This window comes from Anomaloglossus baeobatrachus, chromosome 3 (genome assembly GCF_048569485.1).
Source record: "Anomaloglossus baeobatrachus isolate aAnoBae1 chromosome 3, aAnoBae1.hap1, whole genome shotgun sequence".
Taxonomy (NCBI): domain Eukaryota; kingdom Metazoa; phylum Chordata; class Amphibia; order Anura; family Aromobatidae; genus Anomaloglossus; species Anomaloglossus baeobatrachus.
The window spans coordinates 511427274-511453104 of NC_134355.1; the positions used below are offsets into that span (position 1 = coordinate 511427274).

At 50.5% G+C, this 25831-nt stretch overlaps 1 protein-coding gene across 1 annotated transcript in view; it reads right to left on the reverse strand.

Annotated features, from left to right (window-relative positions):
• Positions 1-1456: 1456 nt before the first annotated feature.
• Positions 1457-25831, reverse strand: part of LOC142295479 (vomeronasal type-2 receptor 1-like) — a 144674-nt gene continuing 120299 nt past the window's right edge. Inside the window, exons 5-6 of the mRNA XM_075338577.1 lie at positions 5851-5974; positions 1457-2454 (exon numbers count right to left, since the gene is read on the reverse strand). Of these exons, the coding sequence (XP_075194692.1) occupies positions 1457-2454; positions 5851-5974 (1122 nt within the window). The remainder of the gene's footprint in view (positions 2455-5850; positions 5975-25831) is intronic.

A 25831-nucleotide genomic window follows, 5' to 3' on the forward strand; every position in this document is an offset into this window, starting at 1 on the left:
ATTATTTCATTATACAAGTTCCAATCACTGATGCTAGAAGAAGGGTGTGCAGGATTATAAGCTGGAAGAGGGGTGAATATTCATTCACTAACTAGCCAGCATGTGACTATAAACTTCCAGGGCTTACAGCAACACATATAATATGGGCAGGGAAGGGGTGAATATTCATTTTTCATTAACTGGCGACCCAATCACAGACACAAATACAAAATATAAGACATCCCCCAAAAATGAGCCCTAGTGCACTTTTGGGATCCAAAAATTAAATAACGCACTGTCTTATTTTCGGGGAAACACAGTAGTTAATCAGTTTGTGTTGGAACCAATGAGCATCTATGTAATGCGTAGAATTGTTAGGTCCTCCAGAGTGAGGGAAGCTTTTTCTCACCATTCTCCACTCCACTCATTCATCTTAACATTCCTACATTAAAAATTAATTGCATTGTAAACCATGGAATATCTTAAAAATATGAATCAGACCACAGTTTGAGGGGAAAAAAAGTAAAGCAACATTTTTTAGAAAAGAACATTTATTAAGTAACAAAGATGTTAAGTACTGAGTCAATGTTTAATTTAAAGAAAAGTATATTTAACTAGTTGTTCATCCTTTAAAGACTGTCAATTTTACTCATTTTAAAATTAAAAAACAAAACATTTTGCACTTAAAAAACAATCACATTGGAAATTTTCTTAAAAGCGTAACTCTTAATTCATGTAATTCATGTTATCTCCAGACTAACCATCTATTCAAGCAAATGAAAAATCTGTATTTATGTGCTGCCATACACCCATCCTCCCACTAATAAAATGTAGACGGTTTACATTTTCTTATGTGATTGACCTCTGATTGTTGGTATTCCCTGTTCACACTGCATTTCTGCTGTCCGTCTTCGTGTTTTATCTGAATCCCTCTAAATGCAGAATTCAGACAAACCCCAATAGGCAGCTATGACACAAATGAAGACACAGGTTTCAAAAGAACTCTATTTTTCCTTTTTTCTGAAAATGTCTGTCATTTTAAACAGGCAGAGAAATGTTACTGACTAACTTTTGAAAAACAGGATTCAGACAACCTCCCCAAATGCACTACAGAAACACAGTGTGAACAGGACCTTACACAAGGTACATGGCAGACAATATGTGCTTGATATTTTTGTATGCACATTATTATATTTATTTCTTCTATACATATGTATGCTGTATCATTAAAACATTTATGAAATAAACTAGGAACATTTCTGAAAACTGCACTTCCCCAATAGAATTAGGTCAGATTCATAAAGCGCATATGCGGTAATATTGCTATCTTGTTTTCTTCTTAAGTTCTTCTACTTCTTCCATCTTTTGGATCCAATCACAGTTTTAGCAAAAATAAAAAACATTTTGCATTCCTTTTAATGTAATATTTATATACTCTTAACGCCAAGACATAGCCTTTGGTAAAACTACATAAACATTAATCATCGAGCACAACGGTGGATACTGTTGTACTGTTAATCTCACTAGTAATAGAGGCTGATGTCGCTGGAGCACTTTTGTCATTAGTGGCAGCTTTGCCACCAACAATTTCTTCAGTGTTTCTCTCTGGTTTTATTAAAATGATATATCCTTTAGGGACATAAATACAACCAAGTAAACCGAAGCTTGATGCCAAAATGGCAAATATTTCAACAGCTACTTTGAATTTCCCTCTTGTGCTCAAATAAGCAGGAACAAAGGATATCCAAACAATGAAGAAGACCAGCATGCCAAATGTGATAAATTTAGCTTCGTTGAAATTGTCCGGAAGTTTTCGAGCTACAAAAGCCGTTATAAAGCACAGTATAGCCAGGAAGACATCAAACCCAAACATGGAGCACAAGAATTCAATGGATCCTTCATTACATTCAAGAATTATCTTGATATTTTGGGACTCCATGTTTTTGTAAACCCAAGGAGGAGTCAGAATTAGGTAAGCTGTACATATCCCAACTTCAATTGTTAAACCAGTGACGGCAACAATTTTCTGATACAAAGGTTTGAAATCTATTGGTATAGATTTTTCAGCCATTTTTGATTTGGTAGCTCTCTTTGCTAACATCAAAACAATTGTTTTACCAAGTATGCAGGAAAGGCACAAAGAAAACCCTAAGGCTAGTGTAGTTTGTCGTGCCATACATGACCATGCCTCTGGTTTCCCAACAAAAATAATTGACGTCATGAAAGTACAGACCAGTGAGACTTGAATAAGAAAACTCAAGCTGCGGTCATTAGCTTTGACAAGTGCAGTTTCTCTATACATGATGTAAATAATGGTAAAAGCAATAACCAAGGAAGCACCAAAAACAGCAAGAAATATCAGAGTTATTCCCAAAGCTTCATCAGTAGCAAGAAATTCCACTTCTTTCAGCACACACTCATTCCTGTAGGCATTGGACCAGAAGTCCGATGAACATGCAATACATTCTCTAGCATCTGAAAAACAGCCAGGGCAATGAGTTAAATAATTACATTCCTAAACATAGCTGGATCATATCCTAGTCCATCATGCCCACATATAACAAATACACACAAAAAAGTTTATCAATTATAGCTTAGTATATAAATAATATTTCTAACAACTTTTTTTTCTGGAAACACTTGTCAATTAATTGAAGTAGAGACAAAATTATCTGATCATGATTCAGATCTACAGGTGCATCTCGATAAATTAGAATATCTTCAAAAAGTTAATTTATTTCAGTATTCAATATAAAAAGGGAAACTCATATATTATATAGAGTCATTACACACAGAGTGATCTATTTCAAGTGTTTATTTCTGTTAATGTTGATGATTATGGCTTACAGCCAATGAAAACCCAAAAGTCATTATCTCAGAAAAATTAAATAATTACCACAAAATACCTAAGCATTTAAAATGGTCCCTTAGTCTGGTTCAGTAGGCTACATAATCATGGGGAAGACTGCTGACAGATGTCCATAAGGCAGTCGTTGACACACTCCACAAGGAGGGTTAGCTACAAAAGGTCACTGCTAAAGAAGCTGGCTGTTCACAGTGCTGTATCAAAGCATATTAATGGACAGTTGAGTGGAAAGAAAAAGTGTGGTAGAAAAAGGTGCACAAGAAACCGGGATAATCGCAGCCTTGATAGGATTGTTAAGAAAAGGCTATTCAAAAATTTGGAGGAGATTCACAAGGTGTGGACTACTGCTGGAGTCAGTGCTTCAAGAGCCACCACACACAGACGTATCAAGGACATGGGCTACAACTGTCGCATTCCTTGTTTCAAGCCACTCATGACCAATAGACAACACCAGAAGCCAAGGAGAAAAAGAACTGGACTGTTACTCAGTGGTACAAGGTCTTGTTTTAAGATTTAATTTGGAAATCAGAGTGTGGAGGAAGAGTGGAGAGGCCACAATCCAAGTTGCTTGAGGTCTAGTGATGGTTTCGGGAGCCATGTAATCTGCTGTTGTAGGTCCACTGTGTTTTATCAAGACCAAAGTCAGCGCAGACGTTTACCAGGAAATTTTAGAGCAAATCATGCTTCCTTCTGCCAACAAGCTTTCTGAAGATGAAAATTTCATTTTCCAGCAGGACTTGGCACCTGTCCACACAGCCAAAAGTACCAATACCTGGTTTAATACCTAGAGTTTCATTGTGTTTGATTGGCCAGCAAACTCGCCTGACCTAAACCCAATGGACAATCTATGGGGAATTGTCAAGAGGAAGGTGAGAGACAACAATAATACAGATGAGCTGAAGGCTGCTATGAAAGCAACCTGTGCTTCCATAACACCTCAGCAGTGCCACAGGCTGATGGCCTCCATGTCACGCCGCATTGATGCAGTAATTCATGCTAAAGGAGCCCCGACCAAGTATTAAGTGCATTTACTGTACATACTTTTCAGTAGGCCACCATTTCTGAGATGAAAATAATTTTTTTAGTTGGTCTTATATAATATTCTAATTTTCTGAGATAATGACTTTTGGGTTTTCATTGGCTGTAAGCCATAATCATCAACATAAACAGAAATAAACACTTGAAATAGATCACTCCGTAATGACTATATAATATGTGTTTCCCTTTTTATATTGAGTTTCTGAAATAAATAAAATGTTTGACGATATTCTAATTTATTGAGATGCACTTGTATCTCATAGAAAATATCATAAGTAGAGATGAGCAAACCCGCACTGTAAAGTTTGAGGTTCGTACAAAAACACAAACTTTTTTAAAAAACCCTCAGTGTCCCAGTTCAGAGTTCGGGTGCTTTACATATGCTAACCACTAGATTGAGTTTCTGTGTGCTCGGGTACATTGGTGCTTGGCCCAGTGTGAGCTGATGGCAGTCTCTGAATGGCTCTCACTGGGAGTAAAAACAACGTTTTTGGATGTAGTGTCCAAAAAAACCCCCCTGATTCCCCTGGCAGTACTCTATTTATGGCTGGCTGTATGTGGCCAGAGAGCCGAACTGCCGAATCATTGACTTACAATGGGGTCCTGCCTCCGGGACCAATTTCAAGTTAAGCCGGTGTCCCGAACTGAACCTTATCTAATGTCCGTCTGAACTCAGCAAACCCGAACTTCTAGGTGTCCGCTCATGTCTAATCACAAGCATTTTCACTGATGATGTGGCTTCCAGCACAATTTTTCACTATTTAACCTTTATATTTAGACTAAACGGTTTATAAAATACCAAATGACTATAAGATGTGGGTGAAATTAGATGGTATAAGTAAGAAATATTTGTTTTATGTTAAAGCAAAAATAATGCGTGATACCTAAACTATGGTCAGGAAGAAGATAGGTAGCGCATGACAATGTTTTGGGTTTTTTTCTGGTCGACTTGGAGCCCTTGTGTCTAGTACCATGCTTCAATAAGCATGCGTATCAGTTTAGCCGGATGTTTTTCTTAAAATAAACTGTGTCCTTGTGACCTTTCAGTGAATATATCAGCATCATGTGGGTCTTTATAAGGATCCCTCTCTAGGAGCCAAAGCAAATGGCTTTAGGCTATGTGCCCACGCTGCGGAAAATGCGCGGATTTTGCTGCGGATTTCTCGTGGAAAAGCCGCGGATTTTCCGAAAATCTGCAGCACAGCTACTCCCCAGCCATTTCTATGGCATTTGGGAAATGCTGTGCCCACGCTGCGGATTTTTCCGCAGCGGAAATCGTGCGGATTTCCGTGCGGAAAAATCAGCAGCATGTCAATTATTGTAGCGGATTTCTCCGCAGGGTCCCATATACTTACCTGCCTTGATAGAGACCCGAGTCACTTCTCCGTCCGGTGTAGCGGCAGCGGCAGCAGCGCGGTGGATCCAGCCAGGTACAGGAAGGACGAGGTGGGCGGAGCCTGCACGAGCTCCGGTCATGTGACAGCCGGAGCTAGTTTAGGCCCGCCCACCTCCAGCACAGTGAACCAGACGCTGCCTGACAGGGACCCGGCCGCCGGAAAGCGAGGTGCTGCATGATGGAGGTAAGTATGAGCACCCCGATCACTGCAGCACTTGTTCTGCATTGAGGATGTAGTGCCGAAGCCATGGCACTGTATCCTCAATGCAGAATGCCTGCAGCATATCCGCACGACATTCCGCAGCATGGAAACAGACAAAAGTTGTGGTGCTGTTTCCTGGGAGCACCTGCGGAATGTCGTGCGGATATATCCGCAGGACACTTTCCCCGTGGGCACATAGCCTTATATGAAAAAACAAGTCCTGATCTTGAGGGAACAAACCGTGATTTGAGTGGCCACCATGTGAAACTGTGAGACCTCTCCAAGAGGCAATACCACCTCTTTACCTCTAATAAGACAACCCTTTTAATTCAAACAGTAAAACACATAACAATTCAGGAAATATTTTACCTGTTTCATTGGTAATTTCTCCATCTGCACATGAAATACAATCAAAGCAGCACACTGGTTCTCCTTGTCTTATGCCTTTTCTAGTACCTGGAACACAACTAGTACTGCAAACCGATACTGGAGACTGGAGCGAAGGTGAAAAACATTTGAATTAACTTAACAAAGCATATTAGTAGTAAATATTAAAAGTTATGGCATTTTATAATTCACTTTTAGTGGTATTGAAATACAGTTCTTTTTACCTATTATTTACAGTAGATAACACTTGCTCCCAGCTGATATTAATAGGCAGTACCAAAATATCTGATTCACTAAATGCTGTAAAAATATTTCATGCTGTTCCATAAAAGTCTGTTATTTATCAATTAATTGTAAAAATGGTTAGCTAACTAGGGATACCTTTGAAGAAGTTTGTAGACCATCCACAATAGTGTGTAATTTAACATGCAGTCATGAGAAAAAGTGAAAATGTACACCCTCTTTAAAATCTATGGTTTAGATATCAGGACATACACTCCCCAACATTGCAATAAGACTTGCTTTTATGTTGGATGCAATGATGGCATTTGGTCATTGGTTGGCAAGTACAAAGGCAGCTGCCCAAGTGTATTCAACATAACAAAACATTCCTAAGACAACCATTAATAACTTCACTGAGAACATAATAAGGCGTGTAAGTGTACCGCCCCCGTGCAAGCAGCCGGGTTGCTGCCGCCGCTCGGATCCAGATCCGCAGTGGCTCCAGGGGTCTCCAGACCCGGGGGTCGCACGGCCACTTGTTAGGGCCAGATGGACGGGTAGACCCTGGAGGTGGATCCACTGGGCCGAACTCCCGGATGAGGGAAAGGAGTCCGGTAGCCGGAGCACTGTAGGTAGCAGGACAGTCCGTGCACTGGGAGAAAATGGAGAAGTCCCTGGGACCACGAGGTCACTGATGGTGGTCCGGGTGACGGAGCTCAGGTTCGGAAGCCGTGATGGTGTCAGGCGGGGTCCGGAACCGTTGGAGCGAGATGACGGGTCACCGCAGGGATCCGAGATGGTACGGACTGTCAGGATGGCAGATGGACAGCGTTCGGGGTTCGAGGTACCGCAGAACCGGATGGCGATGCAGGATCGGCTCTAGAAGATAGAGAGGTAAGTATCTCACAAAACACAAGGAGACCTGACTCCTAGCTTGGGAAAACACGAAGAACAGGCCCCGCTCCCTTGGACATTAACCCCCTATATACCCTGTACCTATGTGCATCATTTCCTGTAATTTGACACTGGCCCTTTAAGAAAGGGTCAGTGACCGCGCGCGCGCTCTAATGCGCATGCGCGCGGCGCGGGTGCCAGAAGCCAGGGAAGGAAGCTGAGAGGAGGACGCAGGGGAGCCGGCCAGGACCTGGGAAGCCGTCGGGCGCCGGGAGCGGAGACCAGGGGGCCTGGGAAGGACGGGCACCGGAGGTTGGAGAGCGGGGAGCAGGGCAGGTGAGCCGGGGAGCGGAGCTGAGGACCCGGGGAGCGGAGCAGAGGACCCGGGGAGCGGAGCAGAGGACCCGGGGAGCGTGACAGTACCCCCCCCCACGCCCCCCTCCCCGCAACCGGGACATGAAGGCACGGATCAGAGGAGTGCCCACGTTCTCCCTGGGCTCCCAGGACCTATCCTCAGGACCATACCCCTCCCAGTCCACCAGGAAGAACTGCCGACCACGTACGGTCTTCATGGCCAAGATATCCCTTACCGCATAGATGTCGTCCTCAGCAATAGGAGGAGGAGCCGGGCTGGCGGCAGCGGAGAAGGGACCAAGGACAACCGGCTTGAGCAGAGAGACGTGGAAGGAGTTGGGTATTCTCATTGTGGCCGGGAGCTGTAGTTTGTAGGAAACCTCATTGATCTTGCCGAGGACTTTAAACGGCCCGATGTAGCGAGGTCCCAGCTTGTAGGATGGTATCTTCAGTCGGATGTACTTGGAAGCAAGCCAGACGAGATCTCCCGGAGAGAAACACGGAGGATCTAGGTGTCTCTTGTCCGCGTGTCTCTTCATCCGCAGGGTTGCCCGTGCAAGGGACGCCTTAACTGAGTCCCAAATGGTAGTAAAGTCACGGAGTACTGCATCAGCAGCAGGGATGTCCGAGGACGAGGATACAGGCAATGGGACAGACGGCTGAAGTCCGTAGACGACATGGAAGGGAGAACTGGAGGAGGACTCACTGACGTGGTGATTATGGGAGAATTCTGCCCAAGGAAGAAGCGTGGACCAATCGTCATGATGGGCGTTCACGTAGTGGCGTAAGAAAGAGGTCAATATCTGATTGACCCTCTCCACTTGGCCATTAGACTGAGGATGGTAGGCAGATGAAAAGTCTAGAGTCACTCCCAGATGTTTGCAGAGAGCCCTCCAGAAGCGGGAGGTGAACTGAGTTCCTCTGTCGGACACTATGTGTGATGGAAAGCCATGCAAGTGGAAGATGTGATGTATATAGGCGTCCGCGAGTTCCTGAGCAGAGGGCAGTCCAGCCATAGGAACGAAATGGGCCATTTTAGAGAATCGATCCACCACGACCCATATGACTGTGTGTCCGGAGGACAATGGCAAGTCCGTAATAAAGTCCATCGCTATGTGCTGCCAGGGAACTGAGGGTATGGGCAGAGGCAGAAGACGGCCGTATGGCAGGTGTTTGGGTGTCTTGTTCCTGGCACAGGAGGAGCAGGCAGAGACAAAAGAGGCGACGTCCGTGCGCAAGGATGGCCACCAGTAATGACGTACAATAGCGCTCCGTTTTCTTCTGACCTGCATGACCGGCTATTTTCGAGGCATGGCCCCAGTGTAACACTTTTTGCCTGTCTGTCTCAGAGACATAGGTCTTCCCGGGCGGTATCTGGGCCAGGGTGACAGGAGCCACCGGAATAATCTTGCTTGGACAGATGATGGGTTGAGATGTCTCTTCCTCCTGTTCCATGGGCACGAAAGACCTAGACAAGGCATCAGCGCGTACATTCTTGTTTGCGGGTCGGAAATGAAGCTGGAAGTCGAACCGGGCAAAGAACAAGGACCACCTGGCTTGCCGTGGGTTCAGTCGCTGAGCAGTCCGCAGGTATTCCAGGTTTTTGTGGTCCGTGTAAACAATGACAGGGTACACTGCTCCTTCCAGAAGATAGCGCCATTCCTCCAGAGCCAGTTTGACCGCCAATAGCTCTCGGTCACCGATGGTGTAATTGCGTTCAGGCGCGGAGAAGCTCTTGGAGAAGAAACCGCACGTCACCATCTTCCCGGAGGAGGACTTCTGCATGAGCACTGCTCCGGCTCCCGAGGAGGAGGCATCCACCTCCAAGGTGAACTGGCGGTTTAACTCCGGACGGTGGAGTACAGGAGAGGAGGCAAAGGCTCGCTTTAGAGCGCCAAACGCGGCGTCGGCCGCAGGTGACCAGTCCTTTGGATTAGCCCCCTTCTTGGTCAAAGCGGAGAGAGGAGCAGTCAGAGCCGAGAAGTGAGGAATGAACTGGCGGTAATAGTTAGCGAATCCGAGAAAGCGTTGGATTGCCTTCAGTCCAGAAGGAGGAGGCCAGTTGAGAATGGAGGAGACCTTCTTGGGATCCATCTGCAGTCCGGTATCGGTGATGAGGTACCCCAGGAAGGGGAGAGAAGACTGTTCGAAGACGCACTTCTCGTACTTGGCGTACAGACGATTCTCTCTCAGTCGTTGTAGAACCAGTTGCACGTTCTCTCGGTGGGTCTGGAGGTCCGGAGAGAAGACAAGGATGTCGTCCAGATGTACCACCACACAGACGTAGAGAAGGTCCCGAAACACATCGTTCACTAATTCTTGGAAGACAGCTGGTGCGTTACACAGGCCGAAGGGCATCACGCAGTATTCATAGTGCCCATCGCGAGTGTTGAACGCGGTCTTCCATTCATCCCCTGAGCGGATACGGACCAGGTTGTAGGCACCCCGAAGATCCAACTTGGTGAACACACGAGCTCCCCTGAGCCGATCAAACAATTCGGGGATGAGCGGCAGGGGGTACTTGTTTTTCACGGTGATTAGGTTCAATCCCCGGTAGTCTATACATGGGCGTAGGTCACCCTCTTTCTTCTTTACGAAGAAGAAGCCTGCTCCAGCAGGAGAGGAGGATCTCCGGATGAATCCCTTAGCCAGGCTCTCTGTGATGTACGTAGACATGGCCCTTGTTTCGGCTGGAGACAGTGGATATATCCGTCCTCGAGGTGGTGTAGTTCCCGGGAGCAGGTCAATGGCACAATCGTAAGGACGATGTGGCGGAAGTACTTCGGACTCCTTCTTGTCAAAGACGTCCACGAAGGACCAATAGGCTGAGGGCAGTCCCGGTAGGGACTCGGGAACCGGAGGTCGCCGGATGGGTTGTATGGTCTTCAGACACCTCTCATGGCAAGAAGGCCCCCATCGAGTAATATCACCAGTGCCCCAGCTGACTGAAGGCTCGTGTGTCCGCAACCAGGGAAGACCCAGCAGAATTTGATGTGACATATGTGGGAGGACGTAGAGAGCGATGTTCTCGGTGTGCAGAGCACCGATACGCAGTTCAAGCGGCTTGGTGATCCAGGAGATGGTGTCAGAGAGAGGTCTCCCATCCACAGAGGCAATCACGAGGGGCTTGTCGAGTGGAGTAACAGGCACCTGGTACTTGTCCACCGTGGCCTGCTGGATGAAATTGCCTGCTGCCCCAGAATCGAGGTACGCCTCAGCCGTAAACCGCGTCTCTCCCGTTGTTACTTGCACAGTCCATGTGACTGGGTCTGAGAGAGTCCCAGCACCTAGGGTGGCCTCTCCTACCAACCCTAGGCTTTGGAGTTTCCCGGCCTCTCTGGACAGGCGCGTAGCAGGTGTGTGCCCTCTCCGCAGTAAAAGCAGAGACCCTTGGCGAGCCGCTCTGCTCGACGTTGTTCAGACTGTCGCACACGGTTGATCTGCATGGGCTCATGGACGGAGACACCAGAGGCCGTTGACTGGAGTACGGCGGGCTTCCGTGGAGGAGAGGAATGCCGTACCGGACGTCTCTCACGGGATACCTCTTTGGACCGCTCCTGAAAGCGTATGTCCACTCGAGTCGCTAGGGTAATCAGGGCGTCCAGGGTGGACGGTACATCACGTCCAGCCAGCTCATCTTTGATTCGACCCGATAGTCCTTCCCAGAAGGCGGCGGTTAGGGCCTCGTTATTCCACCCGAGTTCTGAAGCCAAGGTGCGGAAACGGATGGCGTATTGACCCACCGTCAGTGTTCCCTGACGTAACCGGAGAAGTGATGACGCAGACGCGGAGGCGCGTCCGGGTTCGTCAAAGGTGCTGCGAAAGGCCTGCAGGAACTCCTGGAGGTTCTTGGTCATAGGTTCCTCCTTCTCCCACAAGGGGTTCATCCACGCCAGTGCCTCGCCCTCTAGGTGAGACATGATGAAGGCGACCTTGGCTTGGTCGGAGGCAAACAGATGTGGCAGCTGCGTGAAATGGAGGGAGCATTGGTTTATAAACCCCCTGCAGGTCTTGGGATCTCCGGCGTACCGGGGTGGTGTGGCCAAACGCAGTCTGGAAGCATCCGAAGAGGCAGCCACGGGAGCGGGGGTCGTGGCTTGACTAGTGGAGGCTCGGGATGTTGAAGACGTGACTGCCGCTTGTAGCGTGGTCAGGCGGGTGTCCACGGAAGTCATAAAGTTCAGCATGCGGGTCTGAACTTCACGCTGGCGTTGGAGTTCCTCATGCAAGGCCGCTAGTGCTTCGGCGGGATCCATGGCCTGTTCTTACTGTTAGGGCCAGATGGACGGGTAGACCCTGGAGGTGGATCCACTGGGCCGAACTCCCGGATGAGGGAAAGGAGTCCGGTAGCCGGAGCACTGTAGGTAGCAGGACAGTCCGTGCACTGGGAGAAAATGGAGAAGTCCCTGGGACCACGAGGTCACTGATGGTGGTCCGGGTGACGGAGCTCAGGTTCGGAAGCCGTGATGGTGTCAGGCGGGGTCCGGAACCGTTGGAGCGAGATGACGGGTCACCGCAGGGATCCGAGATGGTACGGACTGTCAGGATGGCAGATGGACAGCGTTCGGGGTTCGAGGTACCGCAGAACCGGATGGCGATGCAGGATCGGCTCTAGAAGATAGAGAGGTAAGTATCTCACAAAACACAAGGAGACCTGACTCCTAGCTTGGGAAAACACGAAGAACAGGCCCCGCTCCCTTGGACATTAACCCCCTATATACCCTGTACCTATGTGCATCATTTCCTGTAAATTGACACTGGCCCTTTAAGAAAGGGTCAGTGACCGCGCGCGCGCCCTAATGCGCATGCGCGCGGCGCGGGTGCCAGAAGCCAGGGAAGGAAGCTGAGAGGAGGACGCAGGGGAGCCGGCCAGGACCTGGGAAGCCGTCGGGCGCCGGGAGCGGAGACCAGGGGGCCTGGGAAGGACGGGCACCGGAGGTTGGAGAGCGGGGAGCAGGGCAGGTGAGCCGGGGAGCGGAGCTGAGGACCCGGGGAGCGGAGCAGAGGACCCGGGGAGGGGAGCAGAGGACCCGGGGAGGGGAGCCGAGGACCCGGGGAGCGTGACACCACTCGATTAAAATAAGGGGGAGATATGTACAGGGGGATTTTGGAAAGTTCGTGACGCCACCCACGGTGCATGGTAATGTGAGGGACCACCGCTGCTGTTGGGGAGCCCGGTGATGATGGTGTGGCAGCCTGATGTTTAACCCCTCCGTGGGTAGGGGGTTTGTGTCCCGGGGCCCGCTGATGATGGATGGTGTTTGGGTGCCGTTGGTGGATAGGTGCAGGGGTTTCCAATGTACTCACTTGTCGCGGGCGGGGAGGAGGGTGTCAGCACACTACGCTCACCCCTTCTGCTCGGGTCCGGCGGTTGCTGCTCAGTGGTGGCTCGAGCGGTGGGCCGGATCCCGGGGGTTTCTCGAGCGGCACTCCTCGCCCGTGAGTGAAAGGGGTTTGTTGGGTGTGGGAATTGTTTATTGTCCGTGACGCCACCCACGGTTGTGGTGATTTCACCACCGCTGCTCAATATGGGGATCCCGGGGATGGTGTTGCGGAGCAGCCAGGTGTTGTGTTGCCCCTCCGTGGGTAGGGGTTGGTGCTCCCGGGGACCGGTGATGGCTTGGGAGGTGCAGGGCCTGGTGGGCGCAGGGACGCGGGGGCAGCGCTGTGCCTTGCGGCACTGTGGTACTCACTCAGCCTGAGACGTTGACACAGTTTTTACGGTAAACCAAACGGCTGGTAAGACGGTCCCACGGACGGCTGCACTTGCTCTCCCGGTAGGTGACGGTGATGTCCCTTTTCCTAGCACCTTGGTGTACTTGTTGGTTGCAATGGGTCCCCACCGGTAACCCGCTCCCCGGCTTCAAGCTGGACCGGGGGAGCTCTACTCTTTGCCCGCAGGCGCTGGCCCTAAGAAACTGGTGCCTTGGCGGTGGCGGTGTCTCTCTTACACTGGCTGGGCTGTTGCCTTCAATCGGGACTTGGTTGTTGGGGGATCTACGTCCCCTTCACTGACGGATTCGGCAAATTATGGCGACTCCAAGCCTTGCCGGGGTCCGAGAGGCCCCTGCCCTGGTGCTGACTGTCCTTCGGATCACTGCTCCAGACCACCGGGCACACAGCCTACGGGGTCCTTCCAGGAACCTCCAAACGGTCCCCCTTCAGACAGTCACCGCCGTTGCTGACCTTGCTGTCTCTGTCCAGGCACACAGCCTCAGACCACTTCAGGCTGTACTAAACTGCCACTTTGCACTTTCTCTACTTTCACTTCTCTGTCACTTCAGCTTTCTTCTTCAGCTCCACTACACTTCACTTCCTTCCACTTCCTCCTCCCTGGCTGAACTGCCTGGTACTTCCTGCCTCCAGAGCTGTGAACTCCTCGGTGGGCGGAGCCAACCGCCTGGCCCACCCCCTGGTGTGAATCATCAGCCTCTGGAGGAAGGCAACAAGGATTTTTGGTTAGCTTAGGTGTTCCTACCTGGGATGTAGGGTGTGGTGGTGTGTGACCTGTGTCCCCTGGCTTGCCCAGGGCGACACACACTCAGTCCCAGAATAACCACACCAACAGCTTTTAAACCAAAGTTCTGAGCACCACGGTAGTCTGCGGGGAGCATGCCTGGATCAGTGCCCTTGGTGTTGTTGTTGGTCTGTGGCCCTATGCCTGGCACCTTAGTCTCGATTGAACCCGTTGGTATGAAACTCTCTGGGCCCTGCTCACCCATATGGCTAATGGAGTGAGCTTGCTCTCAGGGTTCACGTGTAGGATTTCTTTGGACTGTAGTGGGAAAGTCCTATCCCATTGGGGCGTTAGTACCCTGATTTTGGAGCGGGTTGGGGATGACACTTGAAGTCTTCACCCCTGTCAGGTAAATTACCGGAACGCGTGAAGCTACTTTTCGGCCTGGGGTCCACGTACCCCGTTGTGCCCTGGCCCCTGCCCGGTGATAGCTCAAGGCCGCCGGCTGCCCTCCTCGGCAGTCCGTGCCCCTTGACACAGTCCCCTGCGACCAGGTTCCTGCTCCCACCAGGCCCAGACCAACGTCTGCTACCTAGTATACAGGAGCTCTCCTCTGTGGCCTTTCCTCATGAGAGCCACTTCACCTCCTTCACTCTCGCCTCTCAACTGTCACTATCCTCACTTTCTCCTCACCAACCCTCCATGTGGGCGGCCCTATTCCCTTCAGGCAATGGTGTGTCTGGTAGGTTCAAGTGGGAAGTGTTCCTAGGATTTTGATTGGACATGCTGTTAACAACACAAAAGGACTGGGATCCGTTAACCAAGGAGGGTGGATACTGTGCAGAAGGGCAGATTGCACAATACCCTGTGACGACCTAATAGGCCAGGGCGTCACATAAGTGTGTGTATTTCTGCATGTTGTGCTCATACTCAATACTGAATAAATTGAGTTGAATTGAACATTCCTTTAGATCATGTGATTTTCATAATTCAACATTTTTTCCTTCTTGGTGTTCCTATTTCAATGAAGAGTTGATGAGCGAATCTGAACTGTAAAGTTCGGCATTCATACCGGACACCTACTGTCCGTGTCTCAAACTTTTCAGAGAACTCCATGTTCAAGTTCAGAGGCTGAACAGTTTTTCTAATTATTATTAGGGGCTGGGGAGGGCAGGAAAATCAGTGAAATGATAGGAAGAAGTGCTAAAATCAATGGGAACAGTAAAGAACACGCTATTCACATATTCCGTGTACTGACTACAACTCTGACTACAACTCTCTTCATAGCCGTGGCTCAACACTGCGCTTAGTGAGATGCCACGACTCTGATGTATGGTGCAGTCAGTACCCAGCAAATGTTCTTTACTGTCTCCATTTATATGACCATTGTTTCCTACATTTCACTGATTTCCCTGCCCTACCCAGTTCTTAATTTATTTTTTTTTTTTTTATAAATGACATGTGGTCAGCCCTATTTTGATAACCAGCACAGGTAAAGCCAACAACTGGGGGCTGATATCAGTCTGAGAAGGCACCAATATCCATGGTGCTTGCCACTCTGATAATATAGCCCTCAGCTGTCTGCTTTACCTTGCCAGGTTATCAAAAACAGGTAGGACCCCAAGCCATTTTTTAAAGTTATTTATTTAAGATGTGGGGTCTCCTCTGTTTTTGCTAAATAGCCAAGGTAAAGCAGTCAGCTGGAGGCTGATATTATCAGGCATGAGTATCGGCCCCTTCCAAACCTGATATCAGCCATGGGCTGTCTGCTTTACCTTGGTTGGTTAGCAACAAAATGATGGCCTCACATCAATTTTTAAAATTATTTATTTATTTTTACACTACACTTGTAGCAGTCACTCTAGGGTTAGGAGAGCCGACAGCCAGTGTGAGGATTGCAGGAATTAGCAGACGAACTGCAACCAATCACATACGCCAGCACAGAGGGTGGACAGGGGAATGGGTGAATATTCATTTTGCTTAAATAGTGGGGTCATGTGTAGCAGTTTGATGGTAACCAATCACAGACACTGGCACTGGTGGTAGGCAGGAGAAGCAGGGATTATGCATTTTGTTTAAACAGCAGGCCAGTACAGCAGTCTGAATGCTGTCTTATCTTCTGGGAAACACATTATGTATAATTGTCCTGCTTGTATCCATATTTGTTTCCTTTTGCAGCCCCCTAGCTCTTACTAAGACCAATTTATAGCACTTAAGTTTGAGTCCCTATTGATTTATATGGGGTTCACATTCGGGATTGAGTTTGGGTAAAGTCTGAGTATCCAGACCAAACTGGTGAATCCAAAAATCCTCGGGTCCGCTCATTTCTAATCAAGAGGAGTGTAATAAAACAAAACAAAAAGATTGGATGAACAGGAACAAATTACATGTTACACCATGTCATTATTTATTTTCCAAAAACTGGGCCAAAATTCAGGAGTGTGTAAAAAAAATTTAGATTATGTACATCCTTAAGCAGGCGTTACACGATACGATCTATCGTGCGATCGCACGAGTGATCGTACCCGTCCCCGTCGTTTGTGCGTCACGGGCAATTAGTTGCCCGTGGAGCAAAAAGTCGTTAAACCCCCATCACACGCACTTACCTGCTGAGTGACGTCGCTGTGGGCGGCGAACATCAACTTCCTGAAGGGGGAGGGATGTTCGGCGTCACAGCGACGTCACACAGCGGCCGGCCAATAGAAGCGGAGAGGCGGAGATGAGCGGGACGTAAACATCCCGCCCACCTCCTTCCTTCAGCATTGCCGGCGGGACGCAGGTAAGCTGTGTTCATCGTTCCCGGGGTGTCACAGGGAGCGATGTGTGCTGCCCCGGGAACGATGAACAACAGGACTTGCGATTTTTAGAAAATGAGCGACGTGTCAGCGATGAACGAGAAGGTGAACGAGTATGCTCGTGTTCATAGCTGTCACACGCTACGATATATCAAACGATGCCGGATATGCGTCACATACGACGTGACCTCGGTGACATATCGCACGATATTTCGTCTCGTGTGACTCCCGCATAACTGTTTCCATAGGATGGAATATAGCAACAAGGTGCTGCTAATCAAATGCTCTTGATTAGTTGTTAATCCCCAAGTGTGACCACTTCTATAACAGCAGAAGTTTTAGACAATTTTCTGGTCTAGAGTATTTAGATGTGCGTTAACACATGCTAATGCTAAGGAGGAAAGTTATCAGCAATAATTATTTTCAAACAAATTGGAGATCATCCTTGTATAAGGCGGAAAATTATTTACATCATGAAAACAGTCAAGACAGTTGGTAATCTTCACAGAGCTGGACAATCTAATCAATTTACCTCAAGGTCAGATCATGTGTCACACTCGGACTGGCGAATATCCGGCGCACGAAGTGACAGACACAAATGGACAGATGACTGTCCAGCACGTGGAGAAACACATGGGAATTAACAGGGGCAGTAAGGGAGAAGAAGACCCTGATGATAGACAGTGGAGGTTGGGACACTTACTGTCACTAACCTTTGTCTATCCCCTAACGTCTCTAAAAGAGTCCTTCCCCTCATCATCATCATGTGCCTTGGCCCTAACTGTCACTGCACTCACCCTATAAGTCTGGTGAGTGCAATAGATGTCACCACTATGGTAATATAACAGAGGGGGACATAAACAAAAGGATTTACACCAACTTAAACAGTGGCAGCCAAGCACCAGGGCTGAAAGCAGAAAGGCTTCCCCAGCAGAACTACAAAAGCAAGTCACCAGCAGCAGGACTCCCTTTGGCTAGGAGTGTTTCCTTTCTCCTCAGTGGTTAGTCAAGAAAAAATGCTATTACCGGTATCATGTCATGGAATATGTGACTATTTAAAGGAGAAGAAAGTGGTCACAAACCTGCTGCACCTGAGGAGAACTAACCAAAAGCTGCTGGCAAAGAAAATTACATTAAAACCTTGCTGCACCAAGAGAAAGCAAACCTGTTTAAAATACTTCTGTGGCGCTTCGGGGCTTCAGGCGCCACAGGGTATTACACCACTTTCAAGGGTAATATCTATCCTGGGTTAGGAGGATGTTAACCTGCTGGTACCTTCACAAAACACACACATACAACAGCAATGGGCCTTCCCACAGGGGGTTGGACTAGGGCAAACAAGATAGTTAGCCATCATGAAGCATGGGACTTTCCCAGTCGCTAGGATAACCACTGGGGGTGGGCACCACATGGGGTTGAAGTAGGAGCAACCATCACACTAGAGCAGACTATCCCGGGCACAGCTTGGGATAACATTCAGCACAGACAAAAGGAGTTAAGCGTTCCTCTCTCTACTTGGGCCCGTGGCTTGGAGCTGGAGGCTCAGCCTGGGGTGCCAGATAGCAACCAAGGGACACTTCACTAGAAAGACTTTCACGGGCACCTGGCGGTGACCGCCGACTATCCGGGATCGGCAGAAACCAATCGTGGCTGAGACCGGTACTCTGGGGCAGTGCCTGAACTACCTGTTAGTAAAAGCCCTGGAACCGCAGCCCCTGCCTCTGCCTCTCCTTTGCTGGCACCGTCGCCCAGTGCTGCGGCACCAACAGGGACTACCACCACCCTGTCTGTCCTCCATCATTCTCCCCAGGGTAATCCCGCTCTGCCTGTGGGGAGCAACACCATACCAGCTGCGACCATTACCATCAGCCCCGGAGAGCAGCTCCCGCAGCAGCGGCCAATCCCTGGCCACGTACCACAGGTGGCGTCACGATCATAAAAGACGTTCCTAAACTGTCACTACCATCCCCTCATACTCCATTCTGCCTCCCATCCTCCACCTTCCTTCCCCTCGTGTATGTCTCGGGGTCACGAAACCGGGTAAGGCCAGCCCGTGACGATGCAGTGGATCTGCACTCCCGGCTCGACGATGTGTCGGGTGAAAACCCCTCGACCCCGGGGTGTTACACTTATGACAATACCCCCCTTTTTATGAGGGGCTTCTGGACCATTGAGACTGGACTTGTCCAGATACCATCGGACCTTCAAAAGGTTATCAATAACGCAAATCTGTGATGGTGGTAATAATGTCGGCTCCTGAGACACTGTAACGCTCGCCACTGGAGATGGTAAGATGGCGAGCAGAAGTGGACCCACTGGACCACAGGGGGAACCCAGGATTACCGTTTACTGGGAGAGGCTTGACTAAGCGCCACCATGAGGCAGACACTAGGTGCCACTCCCAGTGCAGGGATCGCTACTGTGGCAGCTGACCTCCAGAGCATGGATGGACACAGGTGCAGACAGGCTGAGTCTCTAGTGTAGACAGAGACCACCGGGATGTCTGAAGAAGATAGTAAGGCCAGAAAAGACAGAGAGAGTCACTAGTGTAGCAGGTGCAGTTGGAATGGCTGAGGCACATAGTACAGCCAGCCTGGACAGATAGAGTCACTAGTGTAGTGGGTGCAGCCAGGACATGGGGACAAGGAAAGGTAATGCACACAGAAACTGGGACGTATAGTGGACAGGGGGAACTAATGTCGCGGGCGGAGGAGGGGACGCTGCGCTCTCCCACTGCCCGGGTCCGGCTGACGCTGCTGCTGCGGCCTGCTGCTGCTCGGTGGCTCGAGCGATGGTCTGGATCCCGGGGACTTGAGCGGCGCTCCTCGCCCGTGAGTGAAAAGGGATTGTTTTTTGGGATTGTTTATTGTCCGTGACGCCACCCACGGTTGTGGTGATTGTGTGGACACCACCGCTGCTCTGTATGGGGATCCCGGGAGCGGTGACAGGGAGCAGCAAAGTTGTTGGTTCTCCCCTCCGTGGGTAGGGGGTAGTTGTCCCGGGGCTCAGTGATGAGGTGGGTGATGAGGGATGGCGGGGCCGGTGCAGGGCTTGGTGGGGTGCAGGGACGCGGGGGCAGCGCTGTGCCTCTCGGCACTGTGGTACCCACTCAGCCTGAGACGGGGACACAGTTCTCGGTAAAACACACGGCTGGAAAGACGGTTCCCACGGACGGCTGCTGTTGCTTTTCCCCAGTAGTTGACGGTGACGGTCCCTTTTCCTGCACCTAAGATGATGTTGGTAGCGATGGGTTCCCACCGGTAACCCGCTCCCCGGCTTGGATATGGGCCGGAGGAGCCCCTCTTTGCCCGCAGGCGCTGGCCCTGAGAAACTGGTGCCTTGGCGGTGGCGGTGTCTCTCTCTAATGGCTGGACTGTTGCCTTCAATCGGGACTTGGTTGTTGGGAGACCCAGAGGTCCCCTTCACTGACAGATTTGGCAAATTCACGGCGACTCATAGCCTTGCCGGGATCCGAAAGGCCCCTGCCAATGGTGCTGACTGCTCTTCGTATACCGCTCCGGTGCCGCTGGGCCACCACCCGTCCACGGTCCTTTCGGCAACCTCCAAGCAGCCTCTCCTGCAGATGGTCACCGCCGTCTGCTGACCTTGCTGTCTCAGTCCGGGGCACACACCCGGACCAACTTCAGGCTTCCTCAACTGTCACTTTCTCTGTCACTACTCTCACTGTCCTCCTTCTCCTTCCTCTCACTTTGAACTCTCAACTTAATCTGATCTCTTCACTCCTTCACTTCCCTAGCTTAACTTCTAACTCTATCTGCCTGGTTTTCCCGCCTCCAGGGCTGTGAACTTCTCGGTGGGCGGAGCCAACTGCCTGGCCCACCCCCTGGTGTGGACATCAGCCCCTGGAGGAAGGCAACAAGGATTTTTGTGTAGCTTTGGTGTACCTATCTGGGGTGTAGGGTGTGGTGGTGTCATGACCTGTGACCCCTGGCTTGCCCAGGGCGTCACATTCCCCCTTAGCAAAATGCAGACCGTCCGCGGGCTGCCCGTCCAACACCGGTTTTATTTTCTGAAAAGATATAAAAAACATTACATACAAATAAAATAACTTCATCCCACATCGGGAGGTTCATTTCTTAAACGTTACGTAACATTTCAAACGGTTGCGGCTGCCGCTCTCTCCCACCCAAGTAACCTGGCCCTGATGCTGCCCCTAAAACCCAGGCAGCACCCCTTGACCCCAGTCCTGAACCAGTTACCCGAGCGGGATCTGTCCTTCCCCTCCAGAGGGTAGCCACCGGTTCCGGTGGTGGCTGGGCCCCAGCCTGCTCCACTGCGGGCCCTCCCTCCAACCTGCCTCTCCGGAGGCGGTAACGGTTAGCTGCAACAACAGATTTTATTTACAAGCCACTTAACGTTTGTGGTTGCCCTGCAAGTTCTCGGGCTTGTCCAATGAAGTTTCTATGCAGCTAGATGGTCCCCACGGGGACAACGGTGCCGGCAACGACCGGTTTCAATCACATGCCTAATCAGGTCAATCTTCGGTTATTATTCTCATTTTCACAACTTTTCAAACTTTTAAACACACATACTTTTGGTCCCAACGGGGACGGTGCAACAGTGCTCCGCTGCCCTTACTGTGCACTTTCGTCCTCCTCACCCGGCTCTGGGTGGAAGAACACGGGCACCAGCCCCTCCAGCGCATAGCAAGCGCGGCGAGGAAGGGCCGCCCGATACCCGTTGTTCCCACTCTGGGGGATGTAAGTGGCCTCCGTGCCCTGCAGAGCGACGAGTCTTTCATCTTCCTCCGAAACGGGCTCAGTGTCAGGCCCGTAATCACTATCAACCGTCTCTGCGCCAGGCGGGTTGCCGCCAGCTGCCGCAGCTTCCAGGCTTGTCACTTTCTCCGCCCCCGTCACGGGGGAATTCACGCCCGACGGGCCAGGCGCAGTGCGGTGCACGGGCAAGGAGGACAGAGGTGGCATGGGGGCCAGGGGTGGACCGGGTCCCTCAGCCGCAGCGGCCGGTCCCTCGGGGACATAGGGGCGTGGGTCACTCACCAGCTCCTCCATCATGGCCTCCATTCCATACACTCGTGCAACTGCAGCTGCATCCTCCCCCTCCGCGGTCCACTGTTCCATCAGCTGGCAGATCTGGCTCCGGTAGTGTCGGCAGATCCCCGCCATTCGGGCCCTCAGCCATGCCGCTGTTCCGGGCACCAGCTCGGTAGCCTCCGCATAGCTAGGTGGAGCGGACATTCTTTGCAGGGGTCAGCGGATCGTGGGGTCCCGGCGTTCCTATCGGTATAGCCGCAGCTACATACAACCAGTCGCCATTTCGTCCCCCTTAGCCTCTTTCCGGCCCCTCCTCTATAGGACGGGGTTTTGGCCTTCGCGCTTCCACTACTCGAGAAGACGCTCGAGTGGGAACTTTTCGCGCCAAAGATGGCGACTTCCGAAATTTTCCGGCCGGACACCTCCAGCGGTCACAAGGCGCACCTCTACCGAATGGCAGAGCGGTAAGATCCTGTTCGTGATGCCAAGTTGTCGCGGGCGGAGGAGGGGACGCTGCGCTCTCCCACTGCCCGGGTCCAACTGCCGCTGCTGCTGCGGCCTGCTGCTGCTCAGTGGCTCGAGCGATGGACCGGAACCCGGGGGCTCGAGCGGCGCTCCTTGCCCGTGAGTGAAAAGGGATTGGTTTTTGGGATTGTTTATTGTCCGTGACGCCACCCACGGTTGTGGTGATTGTGTGGACACCACCGCTGCTCTGTATGGGGATCCCGGGAGCAGTGACAGGGAGCAGCAAAGTTGTTGGTTCTCCCCTCCGTGGGTAGGGGGTAGTTGTCCCGGGGCCCAGTGATGAGGTGGGTGATGAGGGATGGCGGGGCCGGTGCAGGGCTTGGTGGGGTGCAGGGACGCGGGGGCAGCGCTGTGCCTCTCGGCACTGTGGTACTCACTCAGCCTGAGACGGGGACACAGTTCTCGGTAAAACACACGGCTGGAAAGACGGTTCCCACGGACGGCTGCTGTTGCTTTTCCCCACTAGTTGATGGTGACGGTCCCTTTTCCTGCACCTAAGATGATGTTGGTAGCGATGGTTTCCCACCGGTAACCCGCTTCCCGGCTTGGATATGGGCCGGAGGAGCCCCTCTTTGCCCGCAGGCGCTGGCCCTGAGAAACTGGTGCCTTGGCGGTGGCGGTGTCTCTCTCTAATGGCTGGACTGTTGCCTTCAATCGGGACTTGGTTGTTGGGAGACCCAGAGGTCCCCTTCACTGACGGATTTGGCAAATTCACGGCAACTCCTAGCCTTGCCGGGATCCGAAAGGCCCCTGCCAATGGTGCTGACTGCTCTTCGTATACCGCTCCGGTACCGCCGGGCCACCACCCGTCCACGGTCCTTTCGGCAACCTACAAGCAGCCTCTCCTGCAGACGGTCACCGCCGTCTGCTGACCTTGCTGTCTCAGTCCGGGGCACACACCCGGACCAACTTCAGGCTTCCTCAACTGTCACTTTCTCTGTCACTGCTCTCACTGTCCTCCTTCTCCTTCCTCTCACTTTGAACTCTCAACTTAATCTGATCTCTTCACTCCTTCACTTCCCTAGCTTAACTTCTAACTCTATCTGCCTGGTTTTCCCGCCTCCAGGGCTGTGAACTCCTCGGTGGGCGGAGCCAACCGCCTGGCCCACCCCCTGGTGTGGACATCAGCCCCTGGAGGAAGGCAACAAGGATTTTTGTGTAGCTTTGGTGTACCTATCTGGGGTGTAGGGTGTGGTGGTGTCATGACCTGTGACCCCTGGCTTGCCCAGGGCGTCACACTAACAGCTAGCTAGCTAGGGCACGGATCACTAACCACGTTGATCAGGCCCCCCTCCTAGTTGGAGAGTGTCATAAGAACCCACTCCTAGGAAATGATGCCCTGGCCCTTTAGGAGATGGGCGGCAGGGCGCGTGCATGCCCTAGGTGCACTCCTGGAGGATCTGTGTGACGTGCACACTCCCCGATAGCAGGAAGCAGGGAAGACCCACGTGGAGAGCTGCAGGGAAGCCTGGCAAACCTTGCCCTCAGAAACAGGACACTCAGTGGGAACAAACTCCACAAGGGAGACACCATCAGGGTCCCTGTAAACAAGGGCCAAAGTCGCAATAAATTCATCCACCAACCTGTGTCTGTGAGTTGGTCGGTCCAGGACTGGGGATCTTCCTGGGAATTTCCCTGTAAAAGAGAGGCTACAATCCCAACTCGTTGTTCCTTACTCCCTGAGGAACAAGAGCAAAGCTTGAAATATAATGTACAAGCCTCCCTTCAGGGTATGTGCGCACGTTGCTTTTTACCTGCTTTTTACCTGCTTTTTTGCTGCTTTTTCTTCTGCGCTGTTTAATGCCAAAATGGATGTGTTCTTCTATTCAAGCAAAGTCTATGGGAATTTGGGTTTCTTGTTCACACTATGTTGTTCAAAATGCTGCCTTTTTGAGGCAGAACTTTGGTCAAAAACTCAGCTTTGCAATGCAAAACCCAAATAGCAAAAACAATTGACATGTTGCTTCTTTGAAAAGCTGAGTTTTTGACTAAAGTTCTGCCACAAAAAGGCAGCATTTTGAACAACATAGTGTGAACAAGAAACCCAAATTCCCATAGACTTTGCTTGAATAGAAGAACACATTAGTGATGAGCGAGCATGCTTGTCACTACTCGGTACTCGCACGAGTATCACTGTACTCGGGCTGCTCGGCGGGGACCGAGTAATCTCGCGATACTCGTGCTTTACTCGTGGTCTTCATTTCTGCATGTTGGCGCTCTTTTGAGAGCCAGCCCTCATGCAGGGATTGGCTGGCAGACCACTGCAATGCCACAGCCCTGTTAGTTGTGGAATTGCAGTGATTGGCCGGCCTGCACAGCGTCACCGAGCCTTTATATAGGCCGGCGCGCTGTGCTCTGCTCACAGCTATTCTGACAGTGAGTGTAGGGAGAGTGTCGCTGATTCAGGGAAAGCTTTGCGGCCCTTTATAGCTTTTTCAGTTGCAGGGCTGCAAACAGTGTGACCAAAAGTCCTTCTCAGGACTATTCTAGTTGTATACAGGCAGGCAGGGTATAGCCAGGTCGGCGTACAGTAGCAGAGTCCTTCTCAGGACTATTGTTGCTATATACAGGCAGGGTATAGCCAGGTCTGAATACAGGCTAGTGACCAAAAGAGTCCTTGTCAGGACTATTGTAGCAGTATACAGGCAGGCAGGCAGGCAGGGTAGTGGTGACCGTATACCAGCCTTCATATCTGGGGCTGGTGTACACAGTGTAAAACAGTCCAGATAGTGTCTGACTTGTCTGTACTGTAATTGTCGCTCCCCAAAAAAACCTGTTAGGTTATTATTGCGTCCGTGCTTGGTTTTTAAAACCGCACGTGTGTGCCTGTTGGTGGCAGCGTACAGGTGCACTGGTGTGCGTTTTTACCAAACTATTATATAACGCACAAGTGTAGTGTATAATACACGTCAGTCAGCAGTGGCTGATAGTGTCAGAGTTCTTAATTTTTGCTCCTAAAACCTGTGTTAGGTTATTATTGCGTCCGTGCTTGGTTTTTAAAACCGCACGTGTGTGCCTGTTGGTGGCAGCGTACAGGTGCACTGGTGTGCGTTTTTACCAAACTATTATATAACGCACAAGTGTAGTGTATAATACACGTCAGTCAGCAGTGGCTGATAGTGTCAGAGTTCTTAATTTTTGCTCCTAAAACCTGTGTTAGGTTATTATTGCGTCCGTGCTTGGTTTTTAAAACCGCACGTGTGTGCCTGTTGGTGGCAGCGTACAGGTGCACTGGTGTGCGTTTTTACCAAACTATTATATAACGCACAAGTGTAGTGTATAATACACGTCAGTCAGCAGTGGCTGATAGTGTCAGAGTTCTTAATTTTTGCTCCTAAAACCTGTGTTAGGTTATTATTGCGTCCGTGCTTGGTTTTTAAAACCGCACGTGTGTGCCTGTTGGTGGCAGCGTACAGGTGCACTGGTGTGCGTTTTTACCAAACTATTATATAACGCACAAGTGTAGTGTATAATACACGTCAGTCAGCAGTGGCTGATAGTGTCAGAGTTCTTAATTTTTGCTCCTAAAACCTGTGTTAGGTTATTATTGCGTCCGTGCTTGGTTTTTAAAACCGCACGTGTGTGCCTGTTGGTGGCAGCGTACAGGTGCACTGGTGTGCGTTTTTACCAAACTATTATATAACGCACAAGTGTAGTGTATAATACACGTCAGTCAGCAGTGGCTGATAGTGTCAGAGTTC